Source organism: Plectropomus leopardus, chromosome 2 (assembly GCF_008729295.1).
Source record: "Plectropomus leopardus isolate mb chromosome 2, YSFRI_Pleo_2.0, whole genome shotgun sequence".
NCBI lineage: Eukaryota > Metazoa > Chordata > Actinopteri > Perciformes > Serranidae > Plectropomus > Plectropomus leopardus.
This window is the reverse complement of record NC_056464.1, coordinates 20,195,520-20,213,070: the sequence shown is the minus strand read 5'-3', so window position 1 is coordinate 20,213,070 and position 17,551 is coordinate 20,195,520. Positions and strand designations below refer to the sequence as shown.

The following is a 17,551-nucleotide window of genomic DNA, read 5'->3' as shown; positions in this document are numbered from 1 at the left end:
ATAGAACAACAGAGGCAACACACAGTAGGTCTGCCACTGATAGTAGCTGCATGCTTAATAATCAAGCAACAGCATTAAAGGTTTAACTTGCTTACTTTTAATAAGAGGAATTGTGTGTTGGTGTGGTTTTCCCCAAAATCGCACCTGCACTGGGAGTATCTGCTTTTCCCAGAATCCAGTATTTAAAAACATTGTTTGAAATTAACGGCTAACTGCTTCCAATGAGCCCATTCTTTAATACACTGACTGCTTTTGTCTTGAACAGTGGGTTTGTTTATAGTTTAATAGTTAAAATGGCTCCTGAAAATCCTTTTCAGTCCATAAGCTGTGGCATTTATTCATTTTCCCGAACATTTCGTATTTAATTATAGTAAGAGACCTATTTGAAACACAACGCTTCGGCTTTAGCCCCTTTCACACACGCAGTGTATCCCTGAAATGTTTAGGAATGAGGACTGCAAATTGCAAGCACTTTCCTTTATACATTTTTGGTAAACTTAATGGTCAGTTAATGGTTATTTGGAAAAAAACAAAAACATAAAATTATTATCTTGAGCAATGCTAAATGTGTTTTTGTCATGATGTGTGAAAAGGTGCAGACAGAAGCGGTCCTGAATGTAGTGCATGTTTGAATAGTGAAAATCAATAGCGGTGCCTGAAAGGCTTTGCCAGTAATTTACTGCGAGCTATGTGTGAAGGAGGCTTCTGCCTAATGGCAGCTATTTTAGATATAAAGTCAGTTTTTGAAACCAAGAAAACCAGAGCAGCTAAGTTGAAAGTAGGGCATCCATGTTTAGCACATTTACACTGACATCTGTGGGTTTACAGTGTTATATATGTTAGAAAGGCAGCGAGAGGGTTGTTGGGTATAGCTCAAGATACAAAGGTTATGCATGATACAGATGTGAGGAGGAGAGGAGGAGAGAGGTCTCTAATATTAGACACGAATCTTTTAAACTGTCTAAATAGACTTAATTTGTTGGTGATTTGAACCAGTGATCGTCCTTGGAAGCAGTAAAGGCTCAGTGAGTGTTTTATCCACAAATGCTGGTCTTTTTATTTCTTCACTTGATCACAAATCAGAGCAGAGACAATTACAGGAAACATTTCTCTATGTAAGGAGTGAAATGACAGTACACAGGACCTACGTATGTTGGTGGTGTCGAAGAAAAATAAACAATCATCTTCACTTTTCCTGCAGGCCTACATTCACATTCTCCTCACAGATTTGAAGGAACCACAGAGGGGTCCCTCACTTTGTATAAACCGCAGCCGATGAAGCCACTCAAAGAGCTGGGAATACTTAGGGAATAATTCTTCAATTGCTCATGGTTTCTGAGAGGGAAGGGCACACTACTGGTGTGCGTGACCTATTTTTCCAAACTCATCTGTCAAACGCAGAGCTGCATCTGGTAGTTCAGAGTTCCCTTTTCATGAAAGACTGTTTTCAAAAGTCCTCCCTGTCACTCATGCACATCGGTGTCACATTTTCCTGGGGCTTTTCTCTCTGGTTGCCTGCTTTGGCACCATTTTTCTCTTTTAAAGAAAACAAATATAGAACAGAAAAAAACCCCATTGCAAACAGGGAACACATATAGCTGCATGTTTGGTGTCTCTCCCTGAGCTCTAGTTCAGGGCTCCCACTAAAAACTGAGCTTTAAGCCCTCAGAGCTGTGAGGAAGAGGGAGGCCCCTGGATGAAGGGGAGGGCTGGGACAATGGTTAACCACAGAGCGAAGCATGCCGCTCGAGGCTGAGGCCAGGCGGCACGACATCACAGGGAGAGAAAAAAGGCTCGCCCCCACAACATCACTGTTTCAGTTCAAATGGCAAGCTTCCCCAGCAGTGAGGGAGCCTGCATATATCCATGAGGAGGGCTTGGCTGACCAAATTACACCCTCAGCAGCATGAAAACACAGTCTGTGTCACTGCAGTGGTTTCACCATTCAGTCAGCAGTTCATCTGCTTGGCTGAGTGTCACTGCCATGGCTCAGATATGTATAAAACCCATCCTTAATCCTTTATTTTTTGAGGTTATAACATGCAGTGACCCATGTTGTAACTGGAGGATGTTACAACATAGAGGGACTTACATTGAGGAAGTTCATTTTTTTGTTTTCTGCTTCACTTGCATTATCACGCAGACTTTTTAAAGACCGAAATAAACACAAAAGAACCATTGAATAAAAAGCTTGAATAATTCCCTCTCTGGCCAAAAATAATTGAAAAACTCTGCACAGTACATAATGTGATAGATAGTGCATTTCTGTTATAATTTATTGCTTTAAATTAAACATTTTCTGAAGAAAGCTAAGATAAACAAAGTTTTGTTTTGTCATCATTTGAGAATTCTCAAAAATCACGAAAAAAAACCACCAAAACTACATGGGACCTGTGATTAAACCATTTTTAGTGGTACTGTAATCGAATTCTTTAAAAAAAAAAATTACAACTAGACTTGACACAGGAACTGAGCTGAGGCAAATCGTTTTTTTTTTTTTTTTTTATTTTTTTATGTGACAATAAAGCATCGTTAAATGATCAAACAATGTCTTGGTTTCTAATAAAAGATGCTCATTAGTTCAGGAGGTTTCCTTCCTCCTGAGAAGTGACACCACTCATCCTGTTTCCTGTAGCTTTTCCCATCAGGTTGTGTTTCTGTTCTGCAAAATAGGCCTTTCTCTGTTCCTGAGCAGAGGCATCACTGCTGCTGATGACAGCACTACAAAGAGGAATCAGGTTTCTCTCCTGGGTTCCCACTGGCATGAAGGATCAGTAGTCTGCCTGGCAGCATCAGGTTCCTCTTAAGGAGAGATGTTACTCAGCTACTCGCTCAGAGCGGGGGAGTGCATTAGCTTCTCATTAAATCAGTTTGATCTCACAATGTGCGTCCACAGTGTAGACACCTATGAGAGGTCATGCACACACGGGTCACCTTACAGCTTGGCACAGGGCCTCACTGATCATTCTCACTCTCAGTCAGAGGCTTTGTGTTGCTGCTGGTCTGAAGGAGTGGAATGAAATGGTTCAGAATAACAGCATTTAATGGTTGTTTATTGCAAATCGCTGTTAGGTACAAACCTCCTATCTCCAAAATTGCTATTTTTCAGGAATTAGAAAAAATTAAGCCTTTTTAAAAGGATCAAAATAGAGATAGGAGGTTTAGTCACAGGCTTAAAAAACCTAAAAAAAACCAAATTTAATTGGTTGAGAAATGATAAAATCCAGTGATAGACGTAAGGAGACCAATAGAATTAATTTATGGGAAAAAAAGCAGTGAAAATGTGGTGATACAAGGTTTGTGCCTGACAATGACGATATGTGTTATAGAATAGGATTAAAGATGAATGATTTTCCCTGTTTGGCTTGTGTTAAAGTTTGTCTTTGATAATGTGATGTTTAGTATTTAGTGCTACGATGCTTCTCAGATAATGTAGTTAGTTAGTACTCACTAAAGGGACTGCAAATGGTCCCATCTGGTAGCTTGATCAAAATGAGTCCTAAACAATATCCTAAAGAAGCTACAAATAGTATTTCAGTTAATTAGTACTGTGTACTGTGTAATCTTCAGGTAGCATTTCACTGAAGACTGGCATTTGCTACAGATGTCATTACACAGTACTTTATTACATGCCGAGTCACTGTCAGATTTTGAGGGGAAACCTGCCTCAACTGCCTCTCAGTGTTAGAAAGTACTCCTGGAGTGTTTTCTTCATATTTCTGTTACTTGTAGTGGCTGATAGTCACTCTGTTCTTCAGTCAAAGTCAAACACCTGCACAGTCTCACTGCTGGAAAGATGCTCCTTTCATAAAAAGGGCTGTCTATGCAGTGGAAAGAGGCAAATACTTGTGAAATTGTTGCTATTTGATCAGAGAAAGCAGAGGAAACGGGCTGTGGCATGTGTTTTTGCTCAAGAGGTGGAAAACCTGTAACTCCAAGAGTTTACTGACCCTAACTTGACCGATAAACACTCCTGCTGGTTGGTGACATAATGCGAGTTTGGCCGTTCTGACACAGGAAACAATAAGGCAGTTGACTGTTAACAAACAATTTTGAATTACAGCAAAACAGTGCACTAAATTAAGTTTCTAAAAACATTTTAGGCTAAAATAGGCAACCTTGGTTCATATTTGATCATCCCTGCTTAGTTTGATTTGTTGCCGACCAGTAAAACTAAAGAAGGAGAAGAGGAGCGTCTCTGTCTCTCAATCTGCTTCTATATTCTTTGTGTCTGTGGTGGTGGGCATACAAAAATATGGAAGCACAACCTGTACTTCAAACAACAGCCCTCGAGCCAACGAAAATCCACCAGATGACACGTTTCTGCCATCCAGAAATATTGAGCAAAGCTGGGAGATGAGTAGGGAGAGCTGGGTGCTGGCCAAATGGAGGGAAGTTTACCAAAATTCATTTACACATACTACCCACATTGTTATGATACAAAGCTGGTTAAAAATCAGTTCTCTGTTAGTTTTAATACAGAAACAAAAAAATGAACAGGTGGAGGATTAACACCTGAGCAAAAAGGGCAAGTAATAAATTAATCCACCTGATAATAATGATTGACATCATAATGACAGGTTGTTTTTGACCAGGGCATGTTCTGCGATGTTGTGACAGCAGTATAAACAGTTGACTCATACCATTTCTGTTTGGTCTTTTGATGGACAGAGATCCGTAACCAGCTGGTGGAGCAGTTCAAATGCTTGGAGCAACAGTCTGAGTCTCGTATCCAGCTGCTTCAGGACCTGCAGGAGTTCTTTCGCCGCAAAGCAGAGATTGAACTGGAATACTCTCGCAGCTTAGAGAAACTGGCCGAGAGGTTCTCCTCGAAGATCCGTAGCTCCAGGGAGCACCAACAGTTCAAGTGAGTTTCTCTCCCTGCCATGAACGCATTCTCTGCTGAATCTGCTGCATGTACAGTTTTTGTTAGTCGTAGAGGGCGTGTGCGAAGGCATTGGTTTGGTTACATACCTTTTATCTATGCTATCCAAATGAATGGTAGTCTAATGCAAACATAAAAAATGCTGACCTAATTTTCATCCACTCCTGTGTTTGCATACTCACTTAAACAATTCAACCTTTACTGCTGTGTGAGATATTTAATATTTGATTAATGTTAAATTAAAGCACATTTTTAGGCAAAATAATATAGTGTTTTTCAGTCCTGATTGATGCCTGCAGGCTTACTCTCAAAATAAAGTCCACAAATGACTCATTGCTGCTCGTTAATCTTACATCTATTAGGACACTATAATAACTAAATGCAACTCAGCAGCATATCAACATTTTCATCACATCTGAAGTTACACAACGGGACTCAAGAAGACAGAGATTTAAGTGAGTAAATATAACTGAAATGGTAAAAATGATGGGAACAAAAATTGGATTTAAAAGACGTGACCCCATACAGCCCCCTTTTTTGTGTGTTATTATAAGGCGGCAGCATTTTCGTATTTACTTTACTTGATGTTGTTCTCTTTAACTCAACTGACTCTTTTTCAGCTTAATTTTTGCAAAGCTTCGTCTCTTTACTTTCAACATGAACCCGGACCGCAGGGATCTGTCAGTGACTTCATGTAACTATTTATTATCTGACTTTAGACCCCGCCCTGCTGCTAATCACAGTGCATTGCTTGATCACAGTGCACAAGTATACAACAAAATACTCCAACATGATTATGTGCTGTAAGGGAATATGTATGATTACGGTCAAGTTCTTTATGACTTTCTCAAAGGTCAGCTGGTTCTGGCTCGATGACGAGGATGCAGTTCATTAAAGGAGTTAAAGACTGTCGAAGGCTGGACATAACAAATCCAAAGCACTCACGGTGCTGTAATCTAGCACTTAGCTTTATAGACGGCTTTGAATGAAGCTTTATGCTTCATTATGTTTTAAATTGCATCCATTATGTATAAATATGGCAGACTCTCGACAAGCTCTGCATTAGACAGAAACCTGTGGAGATGGTGATTAAATTAAAAACCATGTAATTTATTCAAAATAGTGACTTACTAGTGAAAATAGTAAGACACCATGCAGTGTTATTGGTACTTTGTTGGCAAGGTGGACCTTTGTAGTTGGAGAGCTTACAGCAAAAAAAAAAATGTGTCACTGAAAATGTTCAATAATTACTTTTTATAGATTTAAATGTTTTTTAGTGTGCTTTAGTTATCCACAGTAAACTGCATTAACAATGCAATGGTGCAATGTAAAGTGTTTTGTAAAGACAAGTAAAGTAATTGGGGATGTACAAAGTCAAAAAGCATGGATAGATCTTAAGAGTAAAGGAAACAGTAAATAAGGAAGCCTATTGAATGTCATCAGATCAAAATCAGCTCACCCGTAGCCTTGACCCATTTAGATTTGCAGCTCTGGAGACATTGCAATCTACGCTGGTGAAAAAAAGAGGGATCATCTGCACAGAAACTACCACTTACACATTGGTACATGACTCACGCAGGGCATGAAATTAAGTGCTGCCGCTCCCAGAATCCACCACCTCAGGCGAGCAGGCGAGCTTAGTTCAGTCTGGAAATGGGACTCGTACCCAGCTGTGATCTGGCAGCAGATATCAGACATGAATCTACACCATCATATATGTAGTCTAACCACAGATCTTATTCTTGCAAATGGAAACTGCAGGACTGCATTCCTGACATTTTCATATTTTGAATCTTGAAATGTGTAACATGTAGAGGTCTGTTTAACTCTTAAATGCTCACTGATCTGCAGGATGATCGTGTTATTACTAGCCTCTTCAAATGAAAACAAAACACAGATGTTCACAAGTCCCCTGCTCAAGTGTGAAAAGACTTGGTTTTTGTACTATTGCAGAAAAAAAACATTAAATACATGTCAATACTACTTAGTGCGATACATTTATTTGTGCAGAAATGCAAACTGCTGCATGTGCATATACATTACTGCAACATTAAACACAGAATGGGTAAATTTTAGACACAAAATGGGCTCATATTTTGACAATTTGGACAATTTAAGAAGGGCTTCCCTTGGGTGGTTATCCAATATCCATAGCCTAGGAAAGCTGACATTGTTGCTCTGCCCACCTTTATGAAATGTTACCATTTATTTATGAGAAGCCAGTTCACTGTATTGAATGGTTTCCATATTAAGAGAAGTGAGTTTAGTTATGATGATTATGAACTGTCAGTTTTACATGCCAACTGAGTGGGTTGCAGTTTTTTTTACAGACCTGCTTTCAAGTTTGGCAGTCTTGAAACCCACTGGCTTTGGGGGGGAACGGCCAACATTTCTGATACCATTCAGGACAATGCATTTCGCATTTTTTGCTCCACACAGACTGTTTACCTGCAAATACTCCAAAGTTGCTCAAACGGAATTGGTCAGTACTACTCAGACTACAAGCAGAAACCAAAATGCTTCTTCATACTAATGTCTTGTACCATTTCCTATGGATTGTGCATTCATTTGCATGTATCTTTTTCTTTTTATAGAGATTAAACATTTAGGATATGTGCCTCACATTCATCATGTTGAAGTAAAAGTCACTGTCACCTAATCAAAAGTACATGTGTTGGACTTCTAGAGTAAGATGTAGAAGTGTTTGCTTGTGCATGGACTTTGTGTAGGAGAGCCGTGTGTGAGAAGTGGATAAGGATTTGAGTTAGTAATTGAGTCCAGATGTGTGAGAGGAGGCGTGCTTCATTGTGGCGTCTAAGACTCGGCTGATAGTAGACAGAACTGTGCTGCTGCTGCGACACAGCGGCTTAACCTTTGGACTGTAAAGATGATCTTATCCACAAAGCAAAGGCAGGTGTTCGAAAAAACACCCAGTCCTCAGACACATGTTCTAATAATGCTGTATTACACTTTACACTGACAAGATCAGCAAGTGTCTGAGTGCAATGTCTTGACAAAGGCCACACACACACACACACACACACACACATACACACACACACACATGCATACAGGATATCTGTATGATATAAAGATGTGTAAGACTTTAAATGCATTGTCTTTTTCTGCAACCCCTTGTGTATTAAACACGGCTGCTTTTGAACTCCATTAATTCATCAAAATGTGTAAAAATGTCGTGCACTTCAACAATATGAGCAAAAGAGCCAAACTGACGCAGTCACAGACCACAGAGGAAGTGTGGGTGGTAGGCAACTACCCATACTTGACAGGTATAGCGGATGTAATATTCAGCCACACTGAAATTCTGTTATGTGTCATTCTTACCACAAACACACTCTCTCATATATAAAAATGAAAACGGTTTTACCTTTTCCTGTTTAAAGCATATAAAGGGTACATTAAATTCCAACTGGCCAGTATTTCATCCACAGTGAGTTTTTAAGCCCCATAACATGATTGCACCTTGTGCCATGCACTCCTGGTCTGAGCAGGCGGGCAACCACAAATCCTGGTAATCAGCTGTGACACGCCCTGCACTGTGCCCTTCCTCCCACTTTAGTGCAGTTAAGTTCATGGCGAGCCACCAAAACACCAAATGGGCCCTCAGCAAGAAAAACACTTGTGTTTGTCTAATAAAAACACTTTGTTGGCAAAAAGCCCAACCATGCTGTATGCACCATCAAAAACACAGAAAAAAACAAACATTTTAGGCCCTGAAGTCTCTTTATTTTGCGAACACACCAAGTTGCTTTTGGGTTTGTCTTTGTTATCTTTGACTGCGTTTCATCTGATATAGCAGATCTAAACTATCCTTTTCCCAACACTCTTCAACATGCCTGTGACTGTTTCATAGCAGTGAAGGTGGGGTTCCCACAGTCATGAAATTCCTGGCAAAGTTATGAAATTATAAAAACTGTTCTCCAGGCCTGTTATAAGTTAATGCTCAATGTTTCTGAAAAGTTTTGAACATACATTGTTTTGTCGATTGTACATAAAAATCTCAAAACATGTCTAATGTTAAGTGATGTAAGTTCTTGGTGTTAGTAATTTAAAATGTCAAGCTGCGCTGTGTGACTGTTGAAATGTCACAGTTACCACACAATAGACTACACATTGACCAGACTGGCATCGTGTCATAGTTGTATTTGATTCTATCAAATATACATAGTTCACTGAATCACCAGCTGATCTTTCCGTATCATGGAATTATGGCCAATGTGTTAGGTCTTAGATTCACTTTGATGGAGGAAGACTGAAGGGACAAGGGTCAAAATAAGTGTGATGTGTACAAATTTGGGTGCTGTCATTGAAAAATCCATGAACAGTTTACGAGAACAGCTTGGTGTGTTTAATAAAGTACAAGTGTATCGCTGTGTAGCTCTACCTATTTTACACCTTTTCAGTAAAATCATGGAAATGGGATAAAATATTTTTACAAAAGTTATCAAAAACGTTTGAAAATTACTAGGTAAAAATATGTGGGAACTCTGTAAATGCTCTTTAGACTCTGTGTAGTTACACCTTCATATTTCTGAAGGACATCAAAACAGAGCAATATAAAAAAGAGACATGTTGACCAGTACAGACTTCCATATGTGCTGGATCACAGCCTACAGTCTGTTGGCTGAACCCTCCCAGTGCAGATTCATTAGCAAGCCGAATGCTACAGTGATTTACAGCTACTGCAGCTACAGCTGCACCGCAGCAACCCGACCAAGGATAATTTTGCTCTTCCACTTTACCTCATTAGCCACAGTAAAAAGACATGCTGAAGGGTTACTGAGCTGCTCCATACTGCAGTTGCAGTGCGAGATAGTGCACCACTTCCTTTCTCTACTGGTTCACAGTTCCCGGGAGATGTCAGCTAACTTCATTATAATTACGGAGCAGACGTTTCAGGGTATATATCATGGATGGGATTGATAATGCACCCCATCAAATTAGAGTGTTTGGTATCATCTGTCTGTCATACAGGCATATTCAGATGTAACAGAGCTCCATTAAAAAGGCAACTCATGCAATATTGATATGGAGAATAACCTGTCTGGGAGAGATAAGACAGGGCTTGTAGTGATGTCCAAATTGGGGTGGGTGTGTGTGTGTGTGTGTGTGTGTGTGTGTGTCTGTGTGTGTGTGTGTGTGTGTGTGTGTGTGTGTGTGTGTGTGTGTGTGTGTGTGTGTGTGTGTGTGTGTGTGTGTGTGTGTGTGTGTGTGTGTGTGTGTGTGTGTGTGTTTTAATCTCTTTGTGAGTGTATCCAACCAATTGGTTTGGGAGGAAGTGGGGGAGAAAATTGTTTGGTATCTTTACAGTGCCAGATCTTTGCACAGTGTTATTTTAGTTTTGAAGCTGCGTTTGCTCATTTCCAAGTGATGTCTGTGTTCAGTTCATGGTCAGCGGGGCACTGCTTTGAAAATGTATCAATGGATATTCCAGTGTGTTTCTTTTAAGAACAGTTAAGTGGGATGCCGCCTATGTCAAGAGCACACTTTTCATTAAAGAGCCATGATGAAAAAGTATGATGCAATACTGAGGTAATATTATAATTATGATGAATGGTGTCTGCTGCAGTGGGATAGCACCAGATGTTTTAATGGTGGTTTGTGCTCTGGCACCAAACTACAGCTATAGCTTCAGTCCCATTTAGGCCCAATACCGTACAATACTTTTACCCCCACCACTGTTTCTAAGTGCCACCTTGCCTCTTGGAACAGACTCATGAGGGGTTGTGGTTCTTGGGACAACCCGTAAACAGAGGCATCGAGTGTTGCCTGACATTTTCAGCAACCCGTACTTCTACCTTATCAGTCTGCACTGATATTAGAGGAGCAAAAAGTAGTATGTCAAGGCTGTCATGCACAAATCAGCAATAACAATGCACCTTTAGCTAGCTAGCTAGTTAGCTACCAAACATCAGTATACAAGGGATTTCTTTTGTTATCCATGTTATACAGAAAAGGACTATAATGCATTGAAGCAATAATAGACTTAAGATAATGTGATGGTTATTGTAGTTTTTTTCCATCGTAAATAACAAAGACAATACATTTGTGGTTTCTTTTGTTGCTCAAACAGCCATCTTGCAATAATTTTAGTTTTAAGTGTGTCTGAATATCCTCTGTTTGGAGGGCCATGTGGCCCTAACACTTCACCCTACCGAAACAAGATTAGGTCACCCTACCTCTATATGTTAACATTCACAATGAAGTAAGGCAAAGTGGTCAGGGCAAGGGGTGTATTGGGAATGGGCCTTCGTGTACACTTGTATATGTAGTTGAACCATGGCCAGTCTCAGGAGCTCGGAGGGGCAAAGGGTAAAAGGTTAAACTATATCTCTCTAGGCTCAGTCTGTTTGAACACAGCACTCCTTCCCCTGCTCTTGTCAGGTTGACGAATCCTGCTGGTGGAAGTCAGCGTGTGCGATATCAGTACATTAGCTGGTTTGCAGTTTGTTTTTCAGATCTTGTCAAACCATTTATTGACGCTGCACTGTGCTCCTCACTGCTCTGGCCCCTGTGTCTTTGCAGCTGTGCATCATCAAATGTTGGCAGTGTGTCTGCTTCCCAAAGAAAGAGAAAAATGTGCTAAATGATGTGCAGATCAGCACTGTAGCATATTGAAGCCCCGCTTGAAAACAGGGGCAAAGCGAATTTGAATGGCAAAGCTGGCTGTATGTGCCCACATGCCCCTTGTCTTTTGAAACTGTGTTTGGCTCCTTCTCCTTTTCCTTGGCTGTTTCATTGATAAGCAGCAGGCAGGCAGTGTGGAGGGGATTAAAGGCCTTCACAGAGCCGAGTCCTGGTTTGATAAATACACACTTCCTTCTGGAAATCCTGGCTTAGACACATCATAGGCCCTGGGTGATTAGATGGTGGCATCCAGTGCAGCCATGACTAAAGCACATGCACTGTTCAATATAATGCTGACTTGTTCAGCGTATGCACGTTATGGAAACAGCTTGCCTTCAGTTTATCCTTGAATCAAAGGATTATTGCAATATACCCTAACCATACACTTTTTCTTTGTTTCTCAATTTACTACCACTGTCTGATCTTCTTAATACTCCTCCATGGATTCACACATGTATGTGTCTGCCTCTTAGAGACAGTGATGCAGTGCAGAACCCGTAAAAAACCATGGAGACAGCCAGGCAGTGCTTTGCAGGATGAGACAGATGTAATAGGATGCCAGAAAGCCGCTCTCGTCTCTCCTCCTCTTCCTTCTCACTTCTCCAGAGACTCTCAGAGCTCATTGTTTGCCTTCTGCATGTTAATGATATCCTGTGTATAAATACCCAGGGCATGGAGCCATCCGAAACCAACCCTTTTGAAGCCCTCTGGATTAATTGACCTGAAGCCTCTCGACTGATACGCAGAGTTTTACGGGAAATGTGGTGGGTGCAGAATAGAGATGAATGAGTTTTGCTGCATGCTGAAGTCCATCCTTTGTGATAGATTAGCGTCTGTGTAAGAGCTGCTATGGAAAAGGTAGTGACTTTACCATAAAACAAGTTGGAGAGCTACAATTATTACTGAGTTAAATTAGTCCCAGAGATGATGCTGGTACACAGGCCTAATTACCCTGCTCTTAATTTCTGCAAAAATGAGGACAGCTACTGTGGGAAAGGAGATCTTTTGTCCGTTCCTTCTTTCTTCAGGGCTTCAACCCTAAGCATTAAGAATTTGTACCTGGTCACTTTCAGACCATATTATTCCTTAATTTAGAGTTTCACTAATTATCATCTATCTACATTTTTTCTTAAACCTTCAAATTTGCCACTTAGGTTCAGACTGAAACATCTCTATAACTATTTAATGTATTGCCATGAAACTTCATCCAGACATTTATGGTCCCCAGCAGATGGATCCTAATGTTTTTTGTGGCGACACTGTGAGGCGGATTTTGAATTAAATGTCTCTACAACAATACAATTTATTTTCATTAGGTTTATTAATGGGATTATAACAATTAATTGACAATTGATTAATCAATCGGTTGTTAAGAACTGATTTAATTTGAGCCTATCCCAGTTGACATTAGGCGAGAGGCGAGGTAGCCACCCTGGACTCAACCCAAACCGCTATGCCTAACAGATGTGCTACCATGTCTACAGTGTCATCTCTTTGAACATAATTTGTTTTGGTTTTTTTTTTGTGTATAAATTCTTACAGATTTAATACCCTTAAATGTTTTGAAGCCTACAGGACAAACAGAGAATTAATATAGCAGCAAACAACTAAGCATAAAGTGGAGTAATGAAGTCCTGAGCAAAGAAATGAGTCACTACCTCTGTGTATGTTGTTGAGCTTCTCTGTTCTTTGTTATGGTCGACAGCAGTCCACCTGCATGTGCATGAGTCCCTGTGTGTGTGTGTGTGTGTGTGTGTGTGTCCTACTAGCGAGCTAATAACTGCAGGTCTGCATTGATAATCAGCTGCCAGCTAGCAGTTTAGCCATCTCCATGTTACCTGGTACGAACGTGAGGTGAAACACCTAATAATCTGAAAGGAAAGATCGTCTTAAGCAGCAGATTTAGCAACAGTGTCACATTGGGGACCAAAGGTCCACAAGCACTTTTAGCCATTGGAGAGGGGCCAAGGATTTACCTCAGCAGAGTTTGTCTGGAAAGCTGAGGACTGGTGGATATAAATGGGGCTAATGGGAGCCTGGTTGTGCTTAGGGATGTGATGAAGCATCTCTGACCATTTTTAAGGATTAACAGAGAGTAGAGGTGCTTGTTCCCTAAACCCCTCAACCACAAACAGCAATTATACACCGAGGAGCTGCGTCCCTTACTGGCAGATAGGTCAGTCATGCAGAACTGGTGCAAAATGAGGGATGGTAGAACGGTAGAAATAGGCCATCCCAGAGGAGCAAAGGAGAATATGCTCTACATCAGATCCTCTATTGTTAGTAAAACCGAAACCCAACCCATCCTCTATGTAGTCTGTCAGTGGAGTTCATCTCATTTTGACACAGCAAATGTTCAGTTTAATCATTTTATTATCTTCTCTTGATTGCAAGACTGAAATGCGGCATGAATTTATGGCTGGATTTTCTCAGCTCTCTGAAATTACCATTAAGTTTCTGTAATAGCAAATTAATTTACTCGCTTTTCAGACAAAGTGCATCTCAGGACGCCATTCTCAATCTAACGCCGATGAAGAAGGGCAGTAATGAATGGATGGATGAAGCTGTCTACATGTGCCATCCTGTTTTCTTATGCGTATAGGTCTGGATAGGACTGTAACTGGGTCCCCTTTCAGACCATGGCCCCACTATTAATGACCTCTAGATGGACGGAGAGAGATGGGATGCATATGGTCATTTTGCTAACACGGGGGGTGGTGCCCCTCTTCATCTCTTCTCAAATTGTCTTCTACCGGCACTGATGTCAGGAGAACAAGGAGCTGGTGTTTGCGTCCTGTCAGCCTGATGTAAATGTGTTTAGGGGCAGAGTTAAGTAAAGAAATAATGGAGAATGCACTCTGGAGTCACTAGATATCAACTTCATTAGATGTGATTAACATTATGGAAGCTCTCCGAAGGAGGGCTCTTTGATGTTTGTGCTGCTCATCTCTTTTTTCTGCTCCACAGTTGAAACACGATCCTCCCCCCCCCCCTGCTCTGGCTCTCTGCCTCCTTTGCTCTCATCCAACCCCCCCCCCCCTTTTTGTCTCCTCAGGGGGGGGTTAGATATTAATACTCAGAGAGGAGATCCAGACAAGGGTATGGGTTTGAAGGGATTGTGTGTGTGTGTGTGTGTGTGTGTGTGTGTGTGTGTGTGTGTGTGTGTGTGTGTGTGTGTGTGTGTGTGTGTGTGTGTGTGTGTGTGTGTGTGTGTGTGTGTGTGTGTGTGTGTGTGTGTGTGTGTGTGTGTGTGTGTGTGTGTGTGTGTGTGTGTGGTTCAGTGTCTGTGTGCCTTAGTCTTTCTATTTGCAATCACCCGAGGCGGAGACAGTTTAAACTGATTATGCAGCAATCAGGGCCCTTGACTCTCTGGATCATAGTGGTCACCAGCTTTATACATTAACAACAAGTTGATGCCTTAGATTGTAGCATTGTTTGGAGTGTGGTGGAAGAAAGACAGGAAATGATAAAGTGAGGGTGGAAGACATTCACCAAGAAATGAAAGAAAGACGGGAACATTGTGGTATTCATGATCACATCCATAGCAATATTGTTTACTTTAGTTGTTACTTCACATGTTTTCATCTTTAGCCAAACTTTTTTGGATTATTACTGCATGTAAAATAACATAGCTCAGTCTTTAGCCTTGGTTTGGACTTCTTTAAACATGGGAAAACGTGTTAAAAATATGCAATATAATATGCCTGCCCATTGTCTGTAGACCTAAGCTGTGCACAGGAGACAGGTATGCCTCTGTTTTTTTTCTGGTCTGTCACATTTGATGGCATGGACGGGCTGGAAAACGGGAAAGTAAACAGCAGAAAGCTGCCTGTGTAAAACCTATGGTGGTTACTTAAAAAAAAAAAATCACTTACATATGCTCTCTCCTAAAGTCAGTGCTGACTTCATTTTGAATGATGTGTGAGTGCTGCTTGGATGAAAACCAAATGCGTCCACCAGGATGAAGTATTTCCATCACTGCTAATTAAAGCCGATCAGAGCCGAAGCCGATAAACACCTGTGTCGACTGCATAGTCATTGAATGCTGCTTGTGCTACTTTCTCCATTAAATACAAAAGCCAAATGTTAGTTGTAGTTTTTTTCTACATCTACTCTAATGTTGCTGTTCTTCCTTGAATTATTTTTCAGTTATAATAATAGTAATTGTTATTATTTATTAAGAGAAATATTTTTGTATATTTTTAGTGGCCTGACTCTAGGGACAGCATTGTTGGTTGGCCCACCACTTTGGGCTCGAGTGGAATATCTCAATGACTCAGTGACAGTGAAATTTTGTGCGTGGTCGCCAGAAGTTTAGTCCATTTTTATTCCAGTGCCACCCTGAGGTTGTAGTTTGTATTTCTTAGTAAATATCTCAACACCTATTAGATAGATTGTTGTAAACTTTGGTACAGACATTCGTCACCCCCACAGGATGATGCGTAATAACTGTGGTGATCCCCTAACTTTTTATCTATCACCACTGTCAGGTTGAAACTTGACTTTCTCCAATACTTTGGTTAAACTGAACATCTGCAAAACTGATGCTATTCCAATATGAAGAGCTTCACAGAGTCATTAGTGTTGCTGATGTTTCTTAGTGCTATTTAAAGAAGTCGGGCAGTTGTTTTTTGTTGGGGTTTTTTTCAAGTGTGTTGTCCAGTGCTCTTTTGGGGTTGTTTTGGTCCCCAGACTTTGCTGTGGAGTGAGTGCTCTTGACTGTCACACTACTTTTTGGTAAAGGCTGCAGCTGATGCAGTGCAGCGGCTCAGAGGAAGAGACACTGTGCACTGTAAGGCTCTGAGATAACGTTATTTTCTCTCAGTGGTGAATATACAGCTTACAGCAACTTAATACGACACAGTCTCTGGCTTTTGTTTGATATGTAGTGTTGGCAAAAAATGTTGTTGCACATTGCTGATCTCTTGTTAGCATGTTTACTGTAGAATGCTGCTGTCACACTAAACCTCCCAGAGCCCTGTTCAAACTTTCAAACTTGAATCATCAAATATTGGTATGTAAGGCCCAAATCTGATTCGACAGTGTTAATTGAGTATCGTACAGCCGTAAATGAATATTAAGTACATTACCACCAGGGACGCCCAGTTGCTCAGTTGACTGTAGTTCAGTTCTGGCTTTGGCCCTTTGCTGCATGTCATCCCCTCTCTTTCCCCCTTTCACGTTTCAGTTGTCCTGTCAAATAAAGGCAAAAAGGCCCAAAAGTAATCTTAAAAAAAAACCAATACAACAAAACATTACCAACTGTGTATATTATGATATTATTAACAGTCCTGCATTTTTCCTGTGTTTTTTTCAGGAAAGACCAGCACCTGCTGTCCTCAGTAAACTGCTGGTATTTGGTGCTGAACCAGATGAGGCGAGAGAGCCGTGACCACGCCACCCTCAGCGACATCTACACCAACAACGTCATCATCCGCCTGGCCCAGATCAGCGAAGACATCATCCGTCTGTTCAAGAAGGTCAGTGAGTCTATCATCCTTCCCTCTTTGTTTACCGCTTCTGTGTTATCACCAGTGCACAAAATGTCAGAGTTAGAAGGACAATACAAATACCAAGCAGTTTGATTAAAGCTTTTATTTGCCTCATAACTCTTTTATTGTAAACTTTGGGCCACATCGTCATGCCCTGGTATTGCAATAAAGTTGAATTTGCAATATACAAGTTGCAGTAGCCAAAATAAAAGCCACTTCTCTACTTTTTGACTTCAGTTTGACCTCAGTATACAAACTGATGGAAGCCCAAAGAAATGAGGTGCTTTGAGCTCTGTCTCAGCAGCACACATGGATTTAGTAGAAGGTGCATGAGTTTGGTCAGTCTAAGCAGCATGGAGAAAAGTGAAGCTGAGAACCCCTCGCCCAACACCCTGCAGCCCCAACAAGTGTGATCAACGACTGGCTCACTGTCAGCACATAGCAGAGATGACTGAGGTCTTATCCAAACATCAGAACCCTGTTTTCACCTTGCAGGCCTTCCTGTAGGTGAGCTGCACTCCGCTTA

The 17,551-nt window shown here is 40.9% G+C and overlaps 1 protein-coding gene across 2 annotated transcripts in view; it reads left to right on the top strand.

The window, feature by feature from the left end:
- srgap3 (SLIT-ROBO Rho GTPase activating protein 3) overlaps positions 1-17,551 on the top strand; it is a 75,576-nt gene that overhangs the window by 14,744 nt on the left and 43,281 nt on the right. For both annotated transcript variants that reach the window (XM_042504357.1, XM_042504350.1), the window contains exons 2-3: positions 4,672-4,867; positions 16,851-17,013. In XM_042504357.1, the coding sequence (XP_042360291.1) occupies positions 4,672-4,867; positions 16,851-17,013 (359 nt within the window). The remainder of the gene's footprint in view (positions 1-4,671; positions 4,868-16,850; positions 17,014-17,551) is intronic.